Source organism: Prionailurus bengalensis, chromosome E2 (assembly GCF_016509475.1).
Source record: "Prionailurus bengalensis isolate Pbe53 chromosome E2, Fcat_Pben_1.1_paternal_pri, whole genome shotgun sequence".
NCBI classification, from domain to species: domain Eukaryota; kingdom Metazoa; phylum Chordata; class Mammalia; order Carnivora; family Felidae; genus Prionailurus; species Prionailurus bengalensis.
In genome coordinates, this window is record NC_057352.1 from 44,222,479 (window position 1) to 44,244,917 (window position 22,439).

The 22,439-nt window shown below is 53.9% G+C and overlaps 1 protein-coding gene across 2 annotated transcripts in view; it reads right to left on the bottom strand.

Moving 5' to 3' along the window:
- SMPD3 (sphingomyelin phosphodiesterase 3) overlaps positions 1–22,439 on the bottom strand; it is an 84,044-nt gene that overhangs the window by 11,060 nt on the left and 50,545 nt on the right. The window contains exons 2-4 of one of the 2 annotated variants that reach the window (XM_043600924.1): positions 16,463–16,528; positions 8,141–8,244; positions 1,363–2,895 (exon numbers count right to left, since the gene is read on the bottom strand). In XM_043600924.1, the coding sequence (XP_043456859.1) occupies positions 1,363–2,676 (1,314 nt within the window). In that variant the 5' untranslated portion in view covers positions 2,677–2,895; positions 8,141–8,244; positions 16,463–16,528. The remainder of the gene's footprint in view (positions 1–1,362; positions 2,896–8,140; positions 8,245–16,462; positions 16,529–22,439) is intronic. The other variant, XM_043600923.1, reaches the window with a different exon arrangement.

The following is a 22,439-nucleotide window of genomic DNA, read 5'->3' on the forward strand; positions in this document are numbered from 1 at the left end:
AGAGCTGGGAGGAAGGCAGCAGGCCCTGCCAGGTGCTGCCAGATCTGTGAGGTGAGAGAGAAGTTGCAAACTGGGTTTTATTAGAATAATCTTGATTTTTCAGTGCTGGCCAACACAGGAAACTTTTTAATGGTGTGGACCAAGTCAAACATACCTGCAGACCAGTTTTAGGCTAAGGAGCAGAGGGAGCAGTTAAAGGCTGGGCAGGTGACCAAGAGTCTGGAAGGCCAGAGAGGTAAAAGGAAAGCCCGTAGCAGAGGGACTGTCCTAAGGAGACTATTGTGACCCTGGTGGGTGTGGTGGTCAGGGTGCAATACCAAGGAGGGAGATGGGGGTGTGTGGGCTGGGGGCAGCACCAAGGGGGTCCCTAGCCTCTGAACCATCTGTGGTAGGGGGTGGGAGGGAGAGGGTATGCTCTCCTCCTGAGAGCTTGACAACATTTCCCCTCCTTCCCCAAAAAGTCACTCCGGCTGCTGAGGCAAAAATATATCCAAGGAACAGAACACTGATGAACCACATGCCAAAATGGGGTGGTAAAAGGAGTTCATTCAATTTTCTCTGTGAATGGAGAGTCAAGGACCCCCATGTCTGGGCCTGAAGAGCCACACAAGAACCACTGGAGTGGGGCCTGGGGCCTGTGCTGTATCAACTGGCCTAATGTTCCTTCTGAAAAGTCTGGAAGCACCAACAGTGGCTTTTGCATAGGGAACAAAAAGTCAGCACTCAGAGTGTGTCAGGCTCAGTAGAAGATAAGGGGTAATGACCAAATTACCACGGTCTAAAAACTCCTCCAATTGCATCCAAATTAGCAGAAATAATTATGATTCACTTTAATTAGTGACTATGGAAGCGAAGCCTTGGGCTGGTGGGCAGGGTGCCTGGCATGGCAGCTGTGTGACAGCCAGGAGGGAGGGTGCACCGGGCCAGTGAGGCTGCAGGCCTAAGCGAGCAGGCATTTGCCCCTTAATGGAAAGGGGCCCCTGCCTCCCCCTTCTTCTCTTTATCACTGCCATCACTGCCAGCCACCTTCACCACCAACCCACAAGACCCCTCAGGCCTCAAGCTCACTCCCCACCCTATAACTGGGCACTAGGTCGCCCCCACTTTACAGATGGGGAGAAGGCTCAGAGATCTGAGGAGCTTGCCCAAGAGGACCCAGTCAGGTCTGTCTGTGCCTGGACTTTCGGCCCTTGTCCCTGCATCCTTATTCTCCTTGTCCCTGCGCTGGGCGCCCACCCATTCGGCTCCACGAAAGGCCTCGCCTACCCCCAGCCCCCAGGAGGAACCCCCCGCTGCAGCCCACCTCCGGTGGCTCTGTGACAGGCTGATGTGTGGCCACTCTGCAGAGCCACAGCCTCCTACCTTGAGAAACAGCGCTCCTTTCGAGGCCAGGCCATCGGAGCCGCGCCCGTTGGGGTAACAGTGATAGGCCACGTCCATGATGGGGTAGCGGCTGGCAAAGAAGAGGCCGCTGTTGAGACACTTGAAGCTGCAGCATCCTTGGCAGCCGTAGACCCCGACGTCGTACAGAATGTACTCGAAGTAGCCGTGCAGCTGGGCTTTCAACTTGGAGGCTGCCCGCTTGTCAAACACCTCCTGCAGGCACAGGAAGTCCAGGTTGGCGGGGAAGAAAGCGGAGACCTCGTGGTCAAAGGCCTCGTCCGGGTGGCGCCTCTTGCGCGCGGCAGCCTTCTTCACCCCGGAGGCCTTGTAGGGGAGCTTGCTGTTGGAGGCGCCCGGCTCCCCGCTGCCGCCGTCCCGCGCCTTCACCAGGGACTCCCTGGAGGCCGAGGGGCTGCCCAGGCTCCCCGAGTCCCCATCCCGCTGACTGTGGTTGGGCGTCTGGCCCCGCGAGCCCCCACCGGCCCCGTTCCTGGCCTGGCCCCCAGAGGCGGAGTCATCAGCTTCAGGGGGCCGGCCCCCGTCCTCGCCTCCTATGCGCACAATGCAGGCGTCCTCAAGGCTACCGCCTTCGGCCGGGTCCCCGGAAGCCGGGCCGTTGGCAGCCTCGTCACTAGAGTGATGCCCGCTGTCACCCTTGTATTCCACAGAGGCCGTCCTCTTAATGCTCCCAGGGACGGCCCGGGCCACGCCATCACTGCCCTGCGGTGACACCAGGCTGCTAAAGCTGGCCGCGCTGATGGAGGTGTTGGTGGGCGAATCGATGTAGATTTTGATCTGGGGCCGGCTGGCCCCATTGCGGATTCTCTGCCCGATCTCTTTGGCTCGTGCTTGGGTGTGAAAAACATTGTTGAGCCTGGCCAGCGAGTCAGGGAGGAGGCAGAGGTTGGCAGTGGCGAAGCAGAAGCTTTTGCCAGGACCTGTACCCTTCCATTCACTGAGCAGGGTCGCCCCACCGGCCGGGCCCTTGTCCTCCAGCCGGGAGTAGATGTAGGGTCGGCGGGCAGACTGCAGTGGGGACCAGAGGAGGAACCCAACAAAGGCGAAGGGCAGCGAGGCGACCAGGAGGGCCAGGTAGACGGGCGCGAAGAGCACGGTGCAAAGCAGCTGGAGGTAGCACGGGTCATCTGCCCGCTGGCGCTTCTGGCAGGCAATGGGTATGAAGGAGGCCACCAGCCGGTCCAGCAGCCAGTAGCATGGGAAGATGAGGGCCCAGGACACGGCGTGCAGGGCGGACAGACAGCTATTGGGAAAGGGGGCCGTGTACAAAACCATCGCAGCTCACTGGGCGCCGCAGCGGGCCCTACTACATGGTGTCTGTGGCGGCGCGGGCACTTTCCTGGGAGGGGTGGGTGAGCGGGGGGCGGGGGTCCGTTGGAGGAGGGGTCACCTCCTGGTGAGATGCGTCTCTGAGTGGTCAGTGGCCAGTGTTGGCCAACTGGTCATGGTTCACCTCAGTGGGCCATGCTGGGCCACCAAGGCCTGCTGGAGAACCTGCAAGACAGAAAGGAAGGGGGCTTTTATTCACCCTTAGGGAAGCAGGTCAAAAGCAGGGGCCACTGTCTCCCTTCACCCTGTCCCCTTCCTCCAACATGAGCAGGAGCATTCTGTTTGCCTGTGTGTGTTTGGTTTTCTTGGAGCAAACAGCTTGGTGACATGACCACCTTCAGCTGACCATCTTGATCTTGTGACTGCTTGAAAACTGACCCAGGATTTTGGAGGGGCCCAGCTTAATAGGCATTTGGGAGGCAGGCTGGGGATCCCAGAGGATGGCTGGACCTGACACTAGCCTGGAGCAGCCAGAAGCCCATCAGGAGCCAAGGGTGTGCTTGGAATGAGTGAGAGGTGACCCTGATTCAGAGGAGCCTCAAACACATCTGCTTGTCATGGAGTGTCTTTCAGGTCCCAACAGAGAGGGAGCAAACTGCAGAGAAAGGGGCCAGAGAGTCCTGGGGCAGAGGGCAGTGTGGCTGGCAGAGCCCTGAGAGGAGGGCCATCCCCACACCCAGGCTCTCACTGGGCCCCCGCCTACAGCATCAGACAGACCATTCTTGCGCTCCCACCCCTGGTGACCCCCAGCAGAAATCCCTCTCTGACCAGGACCCAGGCGCTGCCCCGGCCTAAACAACTTCTAGAATGATGGTCCCTGTGACTTTCGGAGAAGTGTCCTGGGGCTGCAAGGATCTGGCCCAAGCTTCTCCCCTAAGCCTGAGATGCAACCCCAGGGCCCAGCTGAGGCCTGCAGAAATGAGTCCATCCCAGGTCCCTGTCCCAGCCAGTGCATGAACCTCAGAACAGGCCCTGGGGTCCTGCCTAGGAGAGACTGCCAGGTGCAATCATCATGCTGAATGTAGAATCAATAAAGACCAGAGTCTGGAGTGTTTGCCCAGCCTCCGGGGACCTGTTGGTGATCATTCTGTGGTGAAGCTGGTATCAGCAAATCCAGAGTCTTTACTACCAGCTCTGTCAGGGAGTTCATTTCCCGCTCACTGTCTCACCGACCCAGTCCAGCTTCTGCCCTGGCACCAGCGGGTCTGTGCCCATGTTCCATCCATCCTGGCCTCACAGCCTGTCTTGCTGCTGCCTCCATGGTCACCTCAGCCAATACCTGGTGTCACCTGGGTCCTGCCTTCCCTCAGTCCGCACATCCTCCCCAAGCTCTCCTGGAGCCCTTGTGCTGGTCCACGACTGCATCACAGCTTCGCCCACTTTTTTGGCCTCCTATCCATTAGGCCACAGTGGCTGGGGCGACTCATTGTCTGATCCAACCATCCCTCAGATACCTCAAACCCTCTGAAAGTTTGAGCCTCACTTGGCCCTTATTGGGCGTCTTGTCTCCTAGCCAGGCTTCCGTGTCTGCAGCCCCATCTCCCACTCAGTAGGATGTGGTTTCCTGCCCATGCCCTGCCCCTCACCTGACTCACCCCCTTTCTTCTAAGACTCAGCTCAGAAATCACCTCCTCAGAGAGGCCCTTTTGGCCCCTCTTGCCAGGTAGCTTAAGTACATCCACTGGGGGCTCCTGTTCCCCTCATTCATGGCCTGGTCTCTGCGTTTCTAGGTCATAAATGCTCACGGGACACCGCCACCTCCCCAGCAGACTGGGAGCTTCCTGAAAGAAGGGGCTGCCTTGAGGGCGTGGTGGGTCCTGGAGCTGCACCAGCAGGAGCTCAAGAAATGGGTGAGTGAATGGAGGTCAATCTGCTCTGCCTCCAGGCCTGAGGTGCAGGGTGGATGGGGTGCCGAGTTTCTGCCGTGTACCTGTCACCCAAGTGCACTCCTGTAACCACATCTCCAGGGCTGAGTTAACGGGGACAAGGTGCTTGTCCCAGACCAGAGCTTAATGTCTAAAGACGAATCTAAGCTGATGTCTGTGTCTCGTTCTGGAGAATATATTTCATGAGGATTTTACTTTCTTCAGAGGAAATCGTTTTGGAGCAAATGCCGGAAGGTTACAATTTGTAGAAGCAGGTGTGTCTACTCAGACCACAGCTGTTTGGCCAGGAGCCATGGGAAACAGCTCCTTTGCAGACAGCTCTGTGCTGCAACTTGGTTTAATCTGGGAAAGGCACGCCCTCCGCTTGTGGGCATTGGGATCATAGGGCTTTGTCTGGTGCTGAAGTAGCAAGGCCTCTCACTCAGATGTGGGCAATGAAGTTCACTGTCAAGGATGTTGGTGAGGCCAGAGGGCCAGCTACTGTGTCCCTTTCCCCTTCTTCATGGGGCAGGGGTTGGGGAACCTGTTTCAGAGAAGATAGGAGGAGACCCTGATATCCTGTCCTGAAGCTCCAGACCAGACAGTGGCCTTCACCACTCCTCCACACCCAGCCCGAGCCCTGGTCTCCAAGGGCCAGGCTCTGTATGTGGGGTGTCCTAACCCCGATGGCCTTTCCTTTGGGGTTTGCTGATTCAGATGTCCTTAACTTACGCCAGGCTCCTGGGCTGAGACCCTGAAACCAATTTTATGACAGTGGCTGAAACTGGAGGATTTGTGGCAGGCTTGCTGAACCTCTGTGCACACGATCTTTAACCCCCAGGAGAGTTGTGTCATCTCTGTGGCCCAGGGCTTGTGGCTTAGTACTTAGATTGGTGGCTGTGCAGAGCTCTCCCATACCTGCTATCTGACAGACTCGCCTGTTGTTTCTTTAAAATCCCAAAAATTTCATTTGAATTTAACCCGAAGCTGGGGCAACAGCCCACTGGCTCCCTTTGAGCCTGTGGGCTTAGCTGCCTTCAGCACAGTGTGCAGCACACAGCAATGCACGGTGTGGCCATCTTCAGACTGGCTGCAGTGAAAGCTGTAGGGGAGGCCACAGAGCCGCCTGCACCAACTGGACCTAGAGGAGGTGGCAGGTCCTGTCCCTACAGGTGGGGAAGGTGGAATGGGGTTTCCCAAGTCTCCAGCAGCCACTGCATTTGGCACCAAGGTGCTGGGGGTAGGGGTCTAGGCCGGACTGCTGGGGACACTCAGATGTCACCCCCAAATGCATGGAGCAGGCCTACTCCCAAATCTCCTTAGCTCTTTCTTCCTCTTCTCTGTGGCCCGAGGTCACCAGCCCAGCCGACACCACCCTTACCTGAGCACCTACCACACCCTGTCACCATCCTCCGTCTCAGGCCACAATGTGCATAGTGGTCGAAGGAGCTTCCTAAACACTCTGACTAGATCCTCCCTTTGGCAGTCCCATGGCCTTGGAGGGAGAAAGTCCAATCTCCGAGTCTCTGTCTAGGGGCCCTCTGTGCTTCTGCCTCTCTTTCCTTACCCAGCCCCACCCTGGAAGGGTCCCTAGCACCTCAGAGGTAGATGCAGCCCCACTTCGTCAAAGGGTTCCTGAGAGAAATTCCCAAACCTTCTGCTCTCCCATGTGGCCCATCCCTAACACTGGCTAGGCAGGGTAGGGACCTGACATCAGCTGTGACCGCACTATCAGTGGGAACTGGCTCCCTCTCCAGCTGCCCTGTGTCCACCTCACTTCTGCTGTGGCCACAAGAACACTTCTGCTGTGGGGCGCCTGGGTGGCGCAGTCGGTTAAGCGTCCGACTTCAGCCAGGTCATGATCTCCCGGTCCGGGAGTTCGAGCCCCGCGTCAGGCTCTGCGCTGATGGCTCAGAGCCTGGAGCCAGTTTCCGATTCTGTGTCTCCCTCTCTCTCTGACCCTCCCCCATTCATGTTCTGTCTCTCTCTGTCCCAAAAATAAATAAACGTTGAAAAAAAAAATTAAAAAAAAAATTAAAAAAAAAAAAAAAAAAGAACACTTCTGCTGTGGTCACAGGAACACTTCTGGGCAAGTTCCTTCCCAGCCCTGCCTGCAGCGGCAGTGAGCGGCCAGGCCTGATCTTTCTGGTTCCCCCAGGCTGGTCCCAAGAATTGTTGGTCTCAACGCAGGCATCAGCGGGTTTGAGGTGGCTGGCAGCCCAAGGGCCACCATGGCGTTCCTCTAAGATGCGGCAGATCCAAGCATCCTAGCTCTTCACGGCCACTGGGTCCCCCATCCGGGGCCCCTCCCCTGCCTCCTGTCCCTCAGTGCCCTGGACATAAGGAGCCCCCAGGTGCTGCCCAGCCACCCAGTCCTGCATGCAGTCCCTACATCTATGCACAGAAGCTGCTGAAGCAGTCGACACAAAAGGAATTGCCACGGATGGAACCAGTTTCTAGAGCTGTGTGGTTAATTATTTTGTCTCAGTGAAATGAAAGGAGGGCAAACAAACAACAACACATTAATTAGTTTGATCTACGCTTTCCCCATGAAAGAGGGGAGTAGAAGTTAAACGCCAGAGGCTGGGAACTGCTCAGAGAGCCCTAGAAGCCTTCGAGGGTGTGGGTGCCGAGGGGGATGCAGCAGGGCACCCAGCCTGTATCCCTGGGCCCTTTGTCTTGCCCACACCCCCTGGCAGGGCAGGACCTTGTGGGTGGCCCAGCCCAGGCTCAGTCTCCCAGTGAGGCATGCCTTCGTCACCTCCATGCCCCAGTTCTCTGCTTCCCTGTTCTAGAACTGGCATCTTTGCCAAGCAAAGTCTACCATGGGCATCTCTGATCAGGGTGACAGGTTCCTCAAAGGCCACATGTGCTGAACTGTAGCCACTCAACCCCACACGCTGGATTGCTCTTTCAGGTTCCTATTTAAAGCAACAATCACTCCTGGGTTTCTCCCTTTTATAAGTCCTGGTGAGTGGATTCCAGGGTTGCTCAGGATGCCCCCTCCCCTGCCCCCATACCATGGTCTCCAGAGCTGGGCTTGAGTCCCAGATACCCTCAGTTCCTCATGGTCACTCCTGAGCCCTGGGGTCACTGTGGGGGGCTTCCCGGTGCCCCAAGGGAGGGCTCTTGGGAGTCAACCTCTGTCCTACAAATGGAGACCTCAGACTTGCCCCCTCACTTCCAACTGCCCTGCTCAACACTCAGCTTGGGTTGGAGGGTCAGGCTCGCTGATCTATGGCATAGTGGTAGCAATATCTGCCTTCCAGGGCTAATCATGAGGATTAATCCTTCCCTACCTTCCCTCCTCTTCCTTGTAGGACCTCCCTGACCAGGTCAGGAGGGAACCGCCTCCCCTGAAGCTGGCTCCTGTGTGTCCTGACTGCTCAGCCTGACCTGTGGATTCAGTGGATTTTGAAGATGGTACAAGCTGGTTCCGTGCACTGTGCTGGGGGCAGCCTGAGCCGCCCCCCCCCGCCCCCCCGGCCCCCCCCCCCCGCTCCCCCCCCCGTCTGATCCTCTGATCCTCTAAGCTCCTGACTGACCTGTGATGCTTTCAGATCCTCAGAGACCCATCTGCACTGTTTAGGCTGGAGCTGCTGGCCTTCACAAACGTGTTCCTCTCCCTACAGTGAGGACCGGACGGGACCTAATTGTGACAAGGAGACTGGGCTGCAGAACCAGGGCAGATGGAGGGAGCAGAGAGGTTTGCAGGCTGATCCAGCAAGGAGGAGAAGTTGCCTGGGGAGGTTTGGAGTCCAGATGGGAGAGAAAGAGGTGGTCACAGGCTGGCCACTCCTGGGCAGGCACGGGACATTGACAGAGAGAAGCTCTACATCAGGGTCCTGTGGGTTACTGGTATCTGTGGTGACCTGACCTGCAGATGTCTCAGCACAGGAAGGGAAGACTTGGACTGCTCAGAGGCCGAGCTAAGCCAAAGCTGCTCTCCCATACACCTCCCTGAGGAGTCGGGGACCAGCTGATCTGCTATCCCTTGGGGAGGGCAACTGCAGGAATAGGGCCTGGCCAGGCCTGTCCTGTTTGGTGTTGAAGATTGGGGGGAGGTTCCCAGCAGCTGCCCCGGGGAAGCTGCAATGGGCGGGACCTCTGCAACAGGCACCAGGTGGCACTGGCACCAGGGTAGCCACCTCACTTCCCACTTCCCTGGGAAATGGACCTGGCAGGCATGCTGGTACACAAGGCCTGCTGTACTGGGGCTCAGAGGGTCCCAGATGAAGGTTGACTTTGGACTTGAATTTTTCCTGCAGCAGGAAAGTAAGCAAGCCAGACCAGTCCTGCTGGCCAAGGCCAGCCCTGGCCCCTTCAAGGAAGCCTGAACTGTCTTGAGGGATCTCTGAGCTTTGGGGAACTTTGGGGGAAGTTGATGAGGGTTGGGAGTTGCCCCAGGCTGGGTGTAGGGTGGGACCTGTCCCTCCTTCATAACCCTTTGCTCTGGTCCTTATGCCTGCTGAGCCCTGTCTTCCCAGCAGCTGGGCTGGGAATCCTGGGGCAGAGGGACCTCCTCCTATCCTCTCTGTGTCCACAGGCTCATGTCTAAACAGGCATTGGGCCAAGCCCCAGATTTCTGCAGGAAAGACCGAGAGGATCCCTCCAATCCAATTACTCAAATGTGCCTGCATCCGCCGGTGGCGCCGAGATTGGGCCGGCCCATTTCTGCCTGGATGCCAGCCCCACAGGGGTTGGCATAGCAACATGAGCTCTGATCTGCTGAAACTTGGAGTCAATTCGTCACTGGGAGGACAGAAAGAAAGACTGAAGAGGGCGCCTTTAAAAGTGATGCGGGTCAGACAAATCCAGGCTAATCCCTGAAATCCACAGAAATGGGGTCTGGCATTAACACGTGTGCCATAGCAGCGACTCCCAGTGACACGGTGTGCCAGGTAAATGCCCATTCACCCTTCTAGATCCAGAGTACCTGCCCCCTTCTTTCTGAAGCTCTCCCCAACTTCCCCATCCTGCCTATACCCTCTCTGCCCTACACACCCCCAGCTGGCCCTCTAACCAGGCACATGTCTGTTTGCACATCGGGCCCCCCCAGCAGCCTGAGAGCACCTGATGGAGTCTCTGGCACCAGCACAGACCCAAGTCCGAGCCTGCTCCACCTCTCTGGCGGTGGCAGACCTGCTTTTGTCTGTCCCCCTCCAATCCGAGGGGAGAGCAGTGAGCCACACTAAGTCAACAGGCACCACAGCCCCCTGATCCCAAGGTGAATGGTCATACGACCCACGCTCTCATGGGTGCTCTTACTGGACCTCTCAGGAAAGAGGCCTGCATTTTCTCTGAGGTGGAGGCACTAAGAGCCTGAAGCTTCTGGAGCCTTCCTTGAGAACAAATCTAATTCAAAGGAAAATAGACCTCAGGGCTGGAAGGGGAGTCCTGGTGACATTTTGAGCTCTAGTTTCCCTGGGCCTGAAGACAACACCACCCCAGACTTTCTAATGAGTGAGTTACCAAATTATCATTTCCTTTGCTCTAGTCAAAGTTGCATTTCTGTCACTTGCCATCAAAGGGATCCTATCTAATATATACCAGCGACCTGATCTTTCTAAAACTCAATTCTTAATCAGTTTGTCTCCTGGGTACACTTCTGTGGCACCTCATGGCCTGCCTCAGGAGGCCATGGCATCCCTCAGGAGACAGCAGTGCAGATGTTGCAAGCACAAACTCGGGTGTCAGGCCACTGACTCTGAGCTGTGATTTCCGTATCTGTTAGGCATCTATAATAACATAACTAGCTCAGGGTAGTTGGAAATGATGTATGAAGACTTAGCACAGTGCCTGCCACATCTCTAGTAATATTTTTGTTACTGCTACTACTGTTAATTTTCTTGCTGCAAAGGCCCTCAAGATACAGCCGGAGCCCTCACAGTTTCCTCCTTGTGTGGTTGGCTGCTTGACAAGAGGTGCCCTGCTATCCCAAACAAGGGGTGAGGATGGTGCAGGGGGTATGGGGGTCTCATTCTCCCGGCAGGACGGTCTGGTGGGGGCTGCCTGTGCAAGCCTAAGTCACAGCCTTCTGCAGAAACCTGTGCAGGTGCAGGCCAAGGGGCCATAAAATTTTCAAAAAGACACTTTCCAAGGGAGCTATTAATGCATCACGTGGTTTCTGAGAATAGGAACAGGCTGCAAGCAGCTCTGTGGCACCCCTTCAGTCAGCCAGCCTTGGCATTTCCATGTCAGAGCTCAGAAAGCCCAGATGAAGCTGATTCTTGCATGACTGGAAAGCAAATCTCAAGCCACGTTGGATGTATATGTGCCAGGGGTGGCCAAATCCATCTAATATTTAAAATAGCAACACTTCTGGGTTCAAGACCTTGTGCTAGAACAGTGCCATGGGGCAGCTGCCCTGAGACCATGTGCTTCATCACAGAATGGGGCTAAGTTTGAAAAGCTGGCACCCCACCCTCTACTTTCTGCCTTTCCAGAATCATCTATTGGTGACCAGAAAGGGGGCCATTAAGGAGAAGGCTAGGTGGCGGTTGGCACCTAAGTCTATACCTGAGCCCAGGGCATGGGGAAGCTGGGGGTGAGCGCTTCCTCCATGATGAAAATCAGGTCTGAGATCAGTCTGTTCCAGGGTCTTCTCCACACGGGCATTGACAGGGCAGCTCCAAGGCAGGACTGGAGCAGGCCATTGTGACTACCAGAGAGGAGGCTTCAACATCCTTAAGCAAGGCCCAAATCAGGAGGCACGTGCCAATAGCTGAGCATCTAGACTGGCATGGGGCTCCTACCTCAAGTGGCCTGAGCCTGCCCATGTGCTGAGGTCTTTGCCCGAGCTGGTCCTCACAAACAGACATGAGCAGGTGGTCCTGGAACTGCCCAGCAGGTCACATCACCTGCCTCAGGTGAGCTCTGGAGTGTCTCCTGCATGACTGGCCGAGCGCCAGCATGCTTCCCTCTGGCCAGCCCTACTTCCACCCTCAGGGGAGACCCTCCTGAGGGATGGAGACCAGGAGGAATCACACTTTTCTCAGGCTCTGCTATTGAGGCTGCTGTCCCAGCGAAGTCCCTGCTTCCCTGACATGAGGGCTGATGTTAATGGTTCATGAGCTGAACAAGGCTTGGAACATCCTTTGCTTAAGAAGAAACGACAACATACTTTCTGTGGGAGTAGAACTTTAAATACAAGTCCACACAAATGGTAGGATTTATGCAGACCCAGTGTTCAGCTGCATTTCAAGTACAGTATTTCCTCCTGGAATGGATTGGCCGCCTGAGTGGTGTGTAGGCATTTCAAGGCATCAGAGAACACAGATGAAGACAACAAACCTTCCTAAAACAGAACAGACTTGCTAAAATTCTTCTGAAGGGAATCATTTCACATTCAACCTAAAGTTTTCTGTGCAAAGAACATTTAACAAACTGAGTCCTAGAGGAGAATTTATGCAGAGATCAAAAAGCAAATCAGTGTGAATGAGTAAATAAAATCAGGCGTGAGTGTCTCGCCAAGCCTCCCTGCAGCCCTGGGCAACTGGGTTTTCTGGACAGAGGCTGGGTCTCACGTACCACGGAGCACTCAGACACTCAGCCTGGGCCCTCGCAGAGGCCTGGAGTCCGAGGCCTCTGCCATACTCAGGTCCTTCCTCACACACGTTACCACTGGAGCACTTTGCTCTGAGAGAATGGGCAAGAACTCCCTCCTCCTGAGAGAGGAAACCCCACTCAGGCTAAACCAAAGACTGCCTGACTTAGACGGCCTCTGACCTGCCTGTGGGGTTTCGGCGCCTGCTCCAGAATGTATAAGTGAACGCGGATTGGGGGCTGCTGGAGTCAGCTTCCCCCATCAACATGAATGAGATGTTGAGCTTCTTTTGCGTAAGACTGTGAATTAGTCATTTGTCCCCAGCAAAGCCAGGGGAGAAGAGATGGTGGGGATCTATAGCCCCCAAGTTCCCTCTAACTGCTGCCACCAAACTTGCCTTCCAAGGGTCTTCTGAGGCCCTGGGTTCCAACTAACGCCTACCCCTCTGGTCGTGGTAGCATTTCTACACAGTTCTTGCCTACTGAATCCTGCACTTGTGAAAAGGGAAACAGGAACCCTTGGGTCTGGCCAAAGAGGCTTCATGTCCTCAGATTGCTGGTATAGACATGCTAGTGTAGATAGTGACATGTCTCCCTTCAGGAATGACTACTTATAAGCACGCTTTATCTTTGTGAAGAGTTGGGCAGATGTTTCCTTTTTTGTCTCTACCACTGCTTCCAAGTCTAGGCTGGGACTCCTGCCTTACTTCCTCTAGCCCCTGGCGAGGCCATAGCCTGCTTTCCAGGCATTGAGGCAGGGTTGCACTTCTTGGTGTCCTTGTGGACCAGGCTGGGTGGAATAATGTGACCAGCTCCATCTGACAGATGAGCTGTGAGTGAAAATGATATGGGTCACTGCGGGGCCAGAGTCCTTAACAGCAGGCGTGAGACCTTCCAGAGTTCTCTCCCTTTGCCACATCTACCTGCAGCATTCAAGATGGTGGCTGCTCCATCAGCCTGGGTCCCAAGGTGAGGACACACGAAGCAGGGCCCCAGCTAACCCATGTGTAGTAGGAATGAAAAGAAAACTTAAGATTATAAACCACAGCATAGCCCATCCCAGCCTGACCAATAGAGGAAGGCTTCTGGCTTTGTTTCATCAGTCCATTTACCAAAAACAAGGCCTTACTGATCAACAGCCCTCAGTTTCCCAGGTATATAACTAGATCCACCCACCAGACCTAAATCTCTTCAAGAAAGATCTTCATTTTATTTTTATTTATTTATTTATTTTTTAACGTTTATCTATTTTTGGGACAGAGAGAGACAGAGCATGAACGGGGGAGGGGCAGAGAGAGGGAGACACAGAATCGGAAACAGGCTCCAGGCTCTGAGCCATCAGCCCAGAGCCCGACGCGGGGCTTGAACTCACGGACCGTGAGATCGTGACCTGAGCCGAAGTCGGATGCTCAACCGACTGAGCCACCCAGGCGCCCCTAAAGATCTTCATTTTAAATGGCAATAATGATGTTCCTCTGCCCTAAATCCAGACCAGGTAGGGAGCTCACTCCTTCCCATTCTCTCAGGGTATGTTTTGAACAGTCCATTTCCTGCTCAGGACCATGAGGCATCAGGGGAGCTGAGCCATAATCTTTTAATTTTTAGTGGAAACCATTTCTGCTCAGAGAAGAGGCCACTGCTGGTGATATAAGTAGCAAAGTAAATCCATGAGCATGGGGAAGTAAATCCCCTGAAAACTTCTACCAGGGATCAGTGTACAGGTTGGTTCCAGGGGCCAAGCAAGGCCCACAGGGGACAGGCAGGAGGGAATGTCAAGAGTCCAATGAGGTGGTGCAGATGGAGATGGATACAGCAACCTATGCTTAATGGTTGGGGGTCAGACACTGCCAGGTTATGCTGGTTGAGCTGTGCGTGCCGGGGCTGGCGCGGTTAGGGGGGAGGCCTGGGAGCTTGTGGGGGGGCTCGAAATCCAGCTCTGATGAGTCAGATGCAGCACTGTGACTACTTGGGATTTCACAGCAAGGTCCTGGGAATTTCCGGGGGCGGAGCCTTTGCTTTCTAGGTGTGTATATTTTAGTGTGGGGGTGTCCTTCTCAAGGGCATTGAGACAGGAAGGTGGTAGGTGGTGGGTGTAGCAAGCAGTAGCAAGGGAGGGAGATGAAGTGGAGAGTCGGAGAGAGCTGCGAGTAGGCATGTGGGAGGCAGAGCCACTCAGATAGTCCAGGCTGCAGGGCCAAGCCCTGACCACAATGACCCACCAAGTCCCAGGAGGCCGGGAGGAGACGCCGGGAGGAGCAGTTGTGGAAAATGGGCCTGGAGGGAGGATCCAGCGCATTCACTGACAGTTTATCCTGAGTTGGGCTTGTTTAACTTAAATGCTTTGAATGTCCCAGTGGCTTCCCACTGACACCACACAGATCAGGCTAGCCTGGAGCCAGTCTTCTGCTCAGAGCAGGGAGGGCCGAGCGACGCTCTGGATGACTGAGTGTCTGGGCAGCCCCCTAGTTTGAAGCTCCCTGCACCACCCTCACAGCCAGACAGAAGGTAGACAGGGTGTCTCACCGTGCTTTCTGGTAAAGTTCTGGAGAGAAAATTGCCAGAACAGAGGTCAGCACCAATGAGAAAACACTCTATGCAATTTCAACCTGATTTTACTTTTAAAAATAGGCCCAGTGGGAGGTGCAAGCCACTTGATCCTCATCTGTCCTTCTGCTCTCTGCCCTCGGTCCTGGAACCACCATCCTTCTCGTTCCTTTCCTGTCTCTGGGTCTGCTTCTTCTCAGAGCCTGTTGTTGTCTCCTCCTCCTCTGCCTACCCTGAGGAGCTAGACCTTCCTCTGACTCTTCTCCTCTCTTGGTTGATCCTTCAGGGTCATCTGTTCCCAGGTGTCTCTCCTGATAAATCACCTCTTCCTCCACTGCCCCACCACCAGCTCTGTCTCCTGAATCATCCCTGAGGCTCTGGACCTCCTCCATACCATGCCTCTTCCCACCAGACCACAGTTCTACCTCCCTGACCCCTCATATCCATTCCCAGGGGTGTGTCAGGGTCAGGCCCCACCCCCTCCCACCTGTCTCCTTGCAGCTGGCCTCCCTTCTTCTGGTCCACATGGCAGCTACTGGGGTCTTTTAAAACTACACAGTAGACCACATTACTTCCCTGCTAAACTCTTCAGTGGCTCCTGCTGACCCAGGAAGATGACCAAACACCTGGCAGGGAAGGGCAGGCCAGACTCAGCATCCTGATCACTCTACATCGTCTCCTATTTCTGAAGTCCCAGGGGCTGTGCGCAGTTCCCCTCCATACCCTTCTAGGTCTCCATGCCTCTGCTGGGGTTGTTCCCTGGTAGCCACCATCTGTGTGCAGGGATGAGGCCTCAGCAGGGGGCTTGGGGTCAGAAAGTCACAATGATGTTCTGTTTACCAAGTCCCAGCCAGTCCCTGGCTCTATGGCCAGAGGACCTTTGACCTGGATGAAACAGGTCATTTCTCTCTAGACACCTGGCAGTTTCTGTCCATTTACTTATTGCACACATTTGCAGTCTTGCACACCAGAAGGGTGACCAGCCCCTCACATCTTCAGATTTTCCAAGCTAGAAACAGAATTTGATCTTGAGCAATGTTGGCAAATGCCACTCCTCAAAGCAAAAGGTGGAAGTGTCATTGGTGGTCCTATGGATTGTCTCTGTAGACCAGGGACTCTGCTCTTGTGACTGACACCAGCAGCCTGGGAGCTGCTCAGCCCCACCCCTCCTCTACTCCCAGTCCCAGAGAATGCAGGTTTTGCTTTCTAACTCTGAGGACTTTGTCCCCCCTTGCAAGCACTCAATATTTTAGTCCGTCACCTGACTATAGCTGTGTTGGGCACATAGTAGGCAAGTGTCAGCTCCCCACCCCCTGCCCAAATTACTTTCCACCAGTTGTTTGACAGTGCTTGTTTCATAGCATCCTTACCAGCTCTGGGTTTTAAGCAATTAAAACATTTTTCAATAGTTTAGTGGGTAATGATATCTGGTGACATTTCCCAAGATATTTAACTTGTATTCCTTCATTTTTTGCGAAGTGTTACCTCAATTATTTCCCTAGGTATCGAAGGAATTTGTATTTTCTCCATAGATTTGGGTGTGTGAGACACGCTCCTCCACTGGCATTCTACTCCACAAGAGGGAGTTCTGGACCGGATCAGACCGCCAGCCCCCTGATGGCTTTACTGCGCAGCTGTGTTTTCAAACTTTTAAACCAAGCAGCAGAACCTTTTCTTAAACAATCTCACCCAGCACCTCTTTATATAAAACAATAATCAGCCTACGAGGGGAGGCCTGGAGAGGCAACTCCCACTCCCTCCAGAAAACCCTGTCTTACCTGAGGAGGAGCCACTGGGACCCTCTTGATCTTCGTCTGAAGAGGGGGCGCCACTGCAGTCAGGACCTGAAACGAGATGAGCGGTTCACAGAGGTGTCCGGAACTCAACCGACAGCCATCCAGCAGCCCAGAACAGGTGAGCCAGGTACAAAGACCAAGGGGCCCCACCTGCGCCAGAGGCTGCGCCACACCCTCCACGTCGCCAAGGAGAGGGTGTGGACCTGGTCCTTGCAGACGAAGTACAGCCAGAGGGGGTGGGGGCTGAGGTTTCTGCGACAAATGTGCACGGGCCTGGGGGTAGGAGGGTTGACAAGTGGGGAGGACTCTGCCTGACGGGCGGGAGGGATGAGACCTCCTCGTGGACAGCTGGACCTGGGCCAGGCCGCTGAGGGTGTGCAGGGTCGGGACGGGAGAGAGGCGAATTCAGAGCTCCAGCCTCGGGGCCTGGGTTTGATCTGACAGGCGAAGCTAGAACAATCGGAGTTTTCCCCCAGGAGCTCGTGGGGGAGCTCGTTGTAATCTCAGCCTCGCAAAGATATGTGGGGGTGGAGAGAACTGAACCCAGGCAGCAGAAGATGGAGAGTGGCCACAGGGACCCGGGTCGGGTGGAGGAGAAAGCCGCGTGGAGAGCGAGGGCTTTCACAGCAAATAAGGGTGAAGATAGGCTGGCCTAGGGGACGCCCAGCAGAGACACTTGGTGACCTCAACAGGGTCTACTTAGAAGATGGTTGGGAGAGCACTCGTGTGAGGGGAGGCCTTGGACAAGATGCCACCGACTCCCTGTATCTCCTGCTGGCTTGGCTTGGGCATAAGCAGCTCCAGACACAAGCGCCCCAATGGGGGTTGGTAGGCTGGGTCTCGCTCTCTGGTCCCGCCCTGCCCTTCTAACCTCGCCCCTGGCCTCGGGTATTGACCCCTCCCTCGACACTCTGGCCCCGCCCCCTCTTCCTAGGCCTCCACGCCCCTCTTGGACCGCGCCCTCTGGCTTGAGGCGCTCTTCTGACTCTTTAGTCCTGCCTTCCAGTCCCAAGTCTGGTCCTCGACTTTTCAGGCCCATCCTTGGCTCCGGGACCCGCCTCCGGGACCCGGCCCAGGAAGTTCAACCCCCACCCCGCCAGGCTCCGTGTGCGGCGCCCCTTGGCCCTCCACCTAATCCAGCCAGTTTGGCTGCCGGGACCAAAGCCCTCTCTACCACTGTCACATGTCGAGGCAACCGTTACTCCCCAGCGCTCCTCTGGACCAGCTTCCATCCTTTATACACACTTAGTTTGCAAATCACCCAAACTGTATTTCAGAAGAATCTGAAATTTAAGTCCCAGTCCCCCTGCCCACAAGCCAAAGATGTTGCAGAAGGGCTGGAAGGAGTGTTTCTTCACTTGGCAGACAACTGGCTTCCCTCCTGCCTAGGAATCCACATCGAGAAGCTTCAGGGTGACCTGGGTTCTAGTCCTGGGTCTGCCATCCATCTGAGTCTCAGATGCCTCCTTCTTGGTAACACTGGGGGTGGGGGGGGTGTCACTCGAGGGTCCTGGACAGCTATGACCAGGACCAAATGAGCATGAGATGTTGACAGATTAGGGTGGGAAGAAGGAAGCCATAGACCCTGGGACCTGTGTTCCCCTAGGGGCCCTTTTTCCCATGTGGACACTCTAGCTTGTTTCTTCTGAGTTAACCACCTGGCAGGCATCCCTCCCCACCCGTAGCCTGGGGAGTCCAGCCTGCTGGGAGGTCACAGGGTGGCCTCCAGGCAGGTCTTGTTTTCTGTCCCTGGGACGTCTGCCTCTTCACCCTCTGTAGGCTGATGACCTGCATGCACCTCTGTTCACCCTCTTCCTGGGCTGACCTGACCCTAGGCCACAGGCTGACAAGCATCTAGAAGTGCACATGGAGGAGGCAGGCTTCTCCTGGGCCAGTGCAACCAATGCAACTCTCAGCTCCCTCCACGCTCGGATCGGGAGGAGCTCACTCCTCAGCTCCCAAGGAGAAGCTTCTCAAGGAGGCCCTGTGTCCCCAGACATTCTCCAAATTGTCCCCCTCCAGCTACACAACCTCTCTTCCCCACCAGACTCTTGTAAAAAATTCTCTGCATGGTTTTTCAAAATAGAATTAACTGACAGGAACTGACTATTTAGGGAGGGGTTTCCAAGGGGAAATGAAATTACAGGACCTTTTTTTTCTCAAAAGGAAAGAAAAACATGTCAGATCATTGATATTCTCAGCCAGACCTTGTTTTGAAATATGCTCTCCTCTGTCCTTTCACAAACTACAGGCTTTCACCCTCTTTGAAAATAAGATCACATCAAGTCAAAGATTCAAAATGGGAAAAATTCAATCAGAGCCTCCCTCGGGCCAGCTACACATCTCAATACACTCGTCGGCCAGCAGAATCGGCTCCCGCTACAACCCAGCTCAGCATCATCGTTCAAAACGCACCGGTAGGAAATGGTGAAACAGAAGGACCTTTCATCCCCGAGTGAGCGAGGCCTGCAGGGCTGCTCTTCTAGCTCCGGAAGCTGGTGGTGCCTGGGCCGAGTGGAGTGGAGTCGGGGCCTCTTGTTTAAATAGGCAGCAGGAGTGGGGCAGGGCGGGCCTGGGGGGCGGGCATGGAAAGTGGGCTGTTTACCCAGCACAGCAAGGCAGTGTCTGGGGATCCAGCAGTGGTCCTCAGCACGCGCCTGCCTGCTTGTCCACCAGGAGCCTCTAGCCCACAGGCCTCTAGACCGCAGACCAGCACCTGGGGTGACCTCTGATGGACGTGCAGCTCTAAGTGAGACCATGTCCTTGGATGCTTGGTCCAGGTTCCTGAATACCTCTACCTCTCCTGAGATACACCCCAGTCAGCAGAACCATTTCTGGAGCTGGATGGACCTGCTCCCTAGTCCAGGAAGGAGTGGTCTCTTCTGGCAGGGGCGTCTCTCCAAGCCTCAGTTTCTACTTTCTTTCTACAGTTTCTCCTTTCCTTCTGACTTTAAAGTTCCAGAAACGATGTGTGCAAAGGGCCTGACGCCTTAGGAGGTTGATTTATTTATTCACATGGTAATGCTGGGGCCAAGTATCTTTGATGAGGTTCAAGCCCAGAGATGTTTGGAAACGTTTGCAAAGTCACACAGCCCTCTGGCTGAGTGTCAGGGTCAGCCTGGGACTAGGCTGGGTTGGTGGAATCCCCTTGGGGTGAGGGTGAGAAGCAGCTGCTGGCCTTGGGGAAAGGTCTTGAATGAACTTTGGTGAAGGAGTTACCTGTAAACCTCCAGCACCATGGCAAGAGGAGAGGCATGGCTGGACAGGCATACTCACATGGCCTGTCTGCGCACTTCGTGGAGACCTCATTGGCAGGGTGCAGAAGTACCCCAGAGTCACTTCTAGGAATGGCCTGTGAGAGGAGCTGCTCCCCACCAAATCCGTATATTACAGCCCTAACCCCCAAGGTAGCTGTATTTGAGATGAGGCCTCTAAGGAAGTGATTAAGGTTAAATGAAGTCATAAGGGTGAGACCATGATCCAATCAGATTAGTGTCCTTATAAAAAAGACATCTAAGAGATCTCAAGGCCTCACCCATGCATTGGGGAAAGGCTATGTGAAGACTGCAAAGCCAGAAAGAGAGATCTCATCAGAAACCCAATCAGCCAGAACCTTGATCTTGGGTTTCTGGCCTCCAGAATTGTAAGAAAATACATTTCTGTTGCTTAAGCCCCCTAGTCTGATATTTTGTTACGGCAGCCCCAGCAGACTAACACAAGGATGGGATTGAGCATGGGGAGCATGGCAGAGGACCAGGAATGAATGCAGAGGCTTCCAGTTCATCCAACTGTATGGGTGCTGAAGTTGCTCACTGGCCATGGGTGGGGTGGGTGAAGGCAGGGTTGTGGTGTTGAGGGACATGTGCATGGATGTGTCCAGGTGGCAATGGGATATTCTGACCCAGAACTCAGCAGACAGGTCTGGGCTGGAGCAAGACTGGGGAATTATTAGAGTGTAGGTTAAATCTTAGGAGTGGCTGAATTTTGTCAGATCACCTATTCTTTCTTTTTCAGCTGGTCCATTCTAATTCCAATGAGTGTTGGATCAGCTTTTGTCTTTCATATTTTTATAAAAAGTCAACCATCCCTTCTTTTTTGTTGTATAATTGTGCACAAATTCTCCCCAATTTTTAAATGAGTCTGTTTTCTTCTACTTACCCAGAGCAAGTCTTACTTAGGAGCATAACTCACATGTGATTAGGGTACTCATGCGTGGTTCGAATTGCACATTTCTTCCTGAGATTCATCTTATCCTCACTATTTATGATATCAGTTCTTTCATCATTCTTATCCAATTGCAAAAGAACATATCTCCCTTCAGCCTGCCAGATCATTTATCACACCACATTGTAACTAGCAAATGCTGATTTCTTTCTCTCAGAGTTACACTTGAAAGGCACGCTGTGTGCGTTCTTTATTTCTAGGCTGAGCTGTTTCTCATCTCTGGAAACTTTTCTTGTACTGTTTCTTTTCTGAGGTTTCCTCATGGTATACCTCATCCCGTTTATCTTTCTCTCAACTTCTGTAGGGCTGTGACACCATTTCCTATTCCCAGGTGGGTTTTGTGTACCTCTGATTGTTGTCTTTTATCTGTATTTCTGGTTTGATGTCTTGCTTTGTCCTCAACATCACTGCTTTCTCTGCTCTATTGTTTCAGTTATCCCAACTACTGCTTCCAGACATGTTTCAATTCTTTTACGGTTTCCACCATGGAATTACAGCCTCCCCCCCCCCCCCCCCCCCCCCCCCCCCCCCCCCCCCCCCCGGTTATGATCTGTTCTTGTTAGTAATGTTTTTTGTCACTTTTTTTCCCAGTAAGTTCATCTTATTTGTTCCTGGGTCCTTTCAGATTCCATCATTTAAAAAACAAATTTGTGGACATTTATTGAGGGCCTACTGTGTGCAGACATTGCTATTCTGCATTTAGCACTTGCAGGGGCCTGCTGAGCTTCTAGGTGCAGCAGAATTCTGCAGTTAGAGCTGCTTTGAGGGAGGTTCTGGTTAACAACCATTTATTCCATCTTGTTCCAAAGAAGATTTAAGATGACTTAAACTTTGTTCTATGTACAATATAATGAGACTTTTTTTTTTCTAGCAGTGAGGGAATTAGAGTTAAAGGAAAATAAAGGTAGAAAAGGCAAGCAGCAGCCAAGCAGAGATACAAAGATAGCATGCAGGAAGTGAGTGTCTATTCTGATGGTGGCCTTGGTGGGCACAGAAGGGACATATCTTATGACTGTGGCTTCTCCTTTTGATTTCTGATGGTGGTGCTGAAACGGTCCTTTGTTTTAAGTTCTTCCTTGAAAGGCTGAAGCACAGAGGAGGCCCCCCATGTTATGACTCACTCTGTAAGCCCCCTAGGTGGGAAACACTTACTTAAAATTTTTTTCCCAATAGGGAAGGAATTGAAAAGAAACAGGCAAGATACACGTGACAGTGTGGGCTGGCTGCATGTAAACAGTGGGTCAGCCACCTCCTGCTCATCTTTCAAAAGTTGGTATTGACTGAGCAACTGATCCTCTGTGTATTTCCTGTACCCTGAATCTGATAGTTTCCCTGTTTTGGGGTGGCAAGTATAGTCTGGGAGTGGAAGGCTTCTTGGGGTCTCTCTGTTCCCACAGAACTCCAGAGTGGCCTCATTTCACACCTCTCAGGAAACAGTTTTCCGAGTGACAGATTGATTGGTGTATGGGTGGTTACCAAAAAAGAATCTATTTTATTAGCTGTTTGTCTTGCAAAGTAAGATCGCTTTTTAAAACTTTATCAAAATGTCATCGTCTTGGGGTTTCAGAACGTGCCCTCTGACTTGGAGGGAAGATCTGCAGATCCCACAGGTGAAGAGCTGTCAGGTCAGGGTCTTACATGCACTCTCGGGTGGTGAGCCCTGGCGTGCCGCCCAGCCTGAGCTCTCTCAGGTGGCACAGAGGGCGCAAGGGGCAGCTGGGCACCAAAGGGCTGT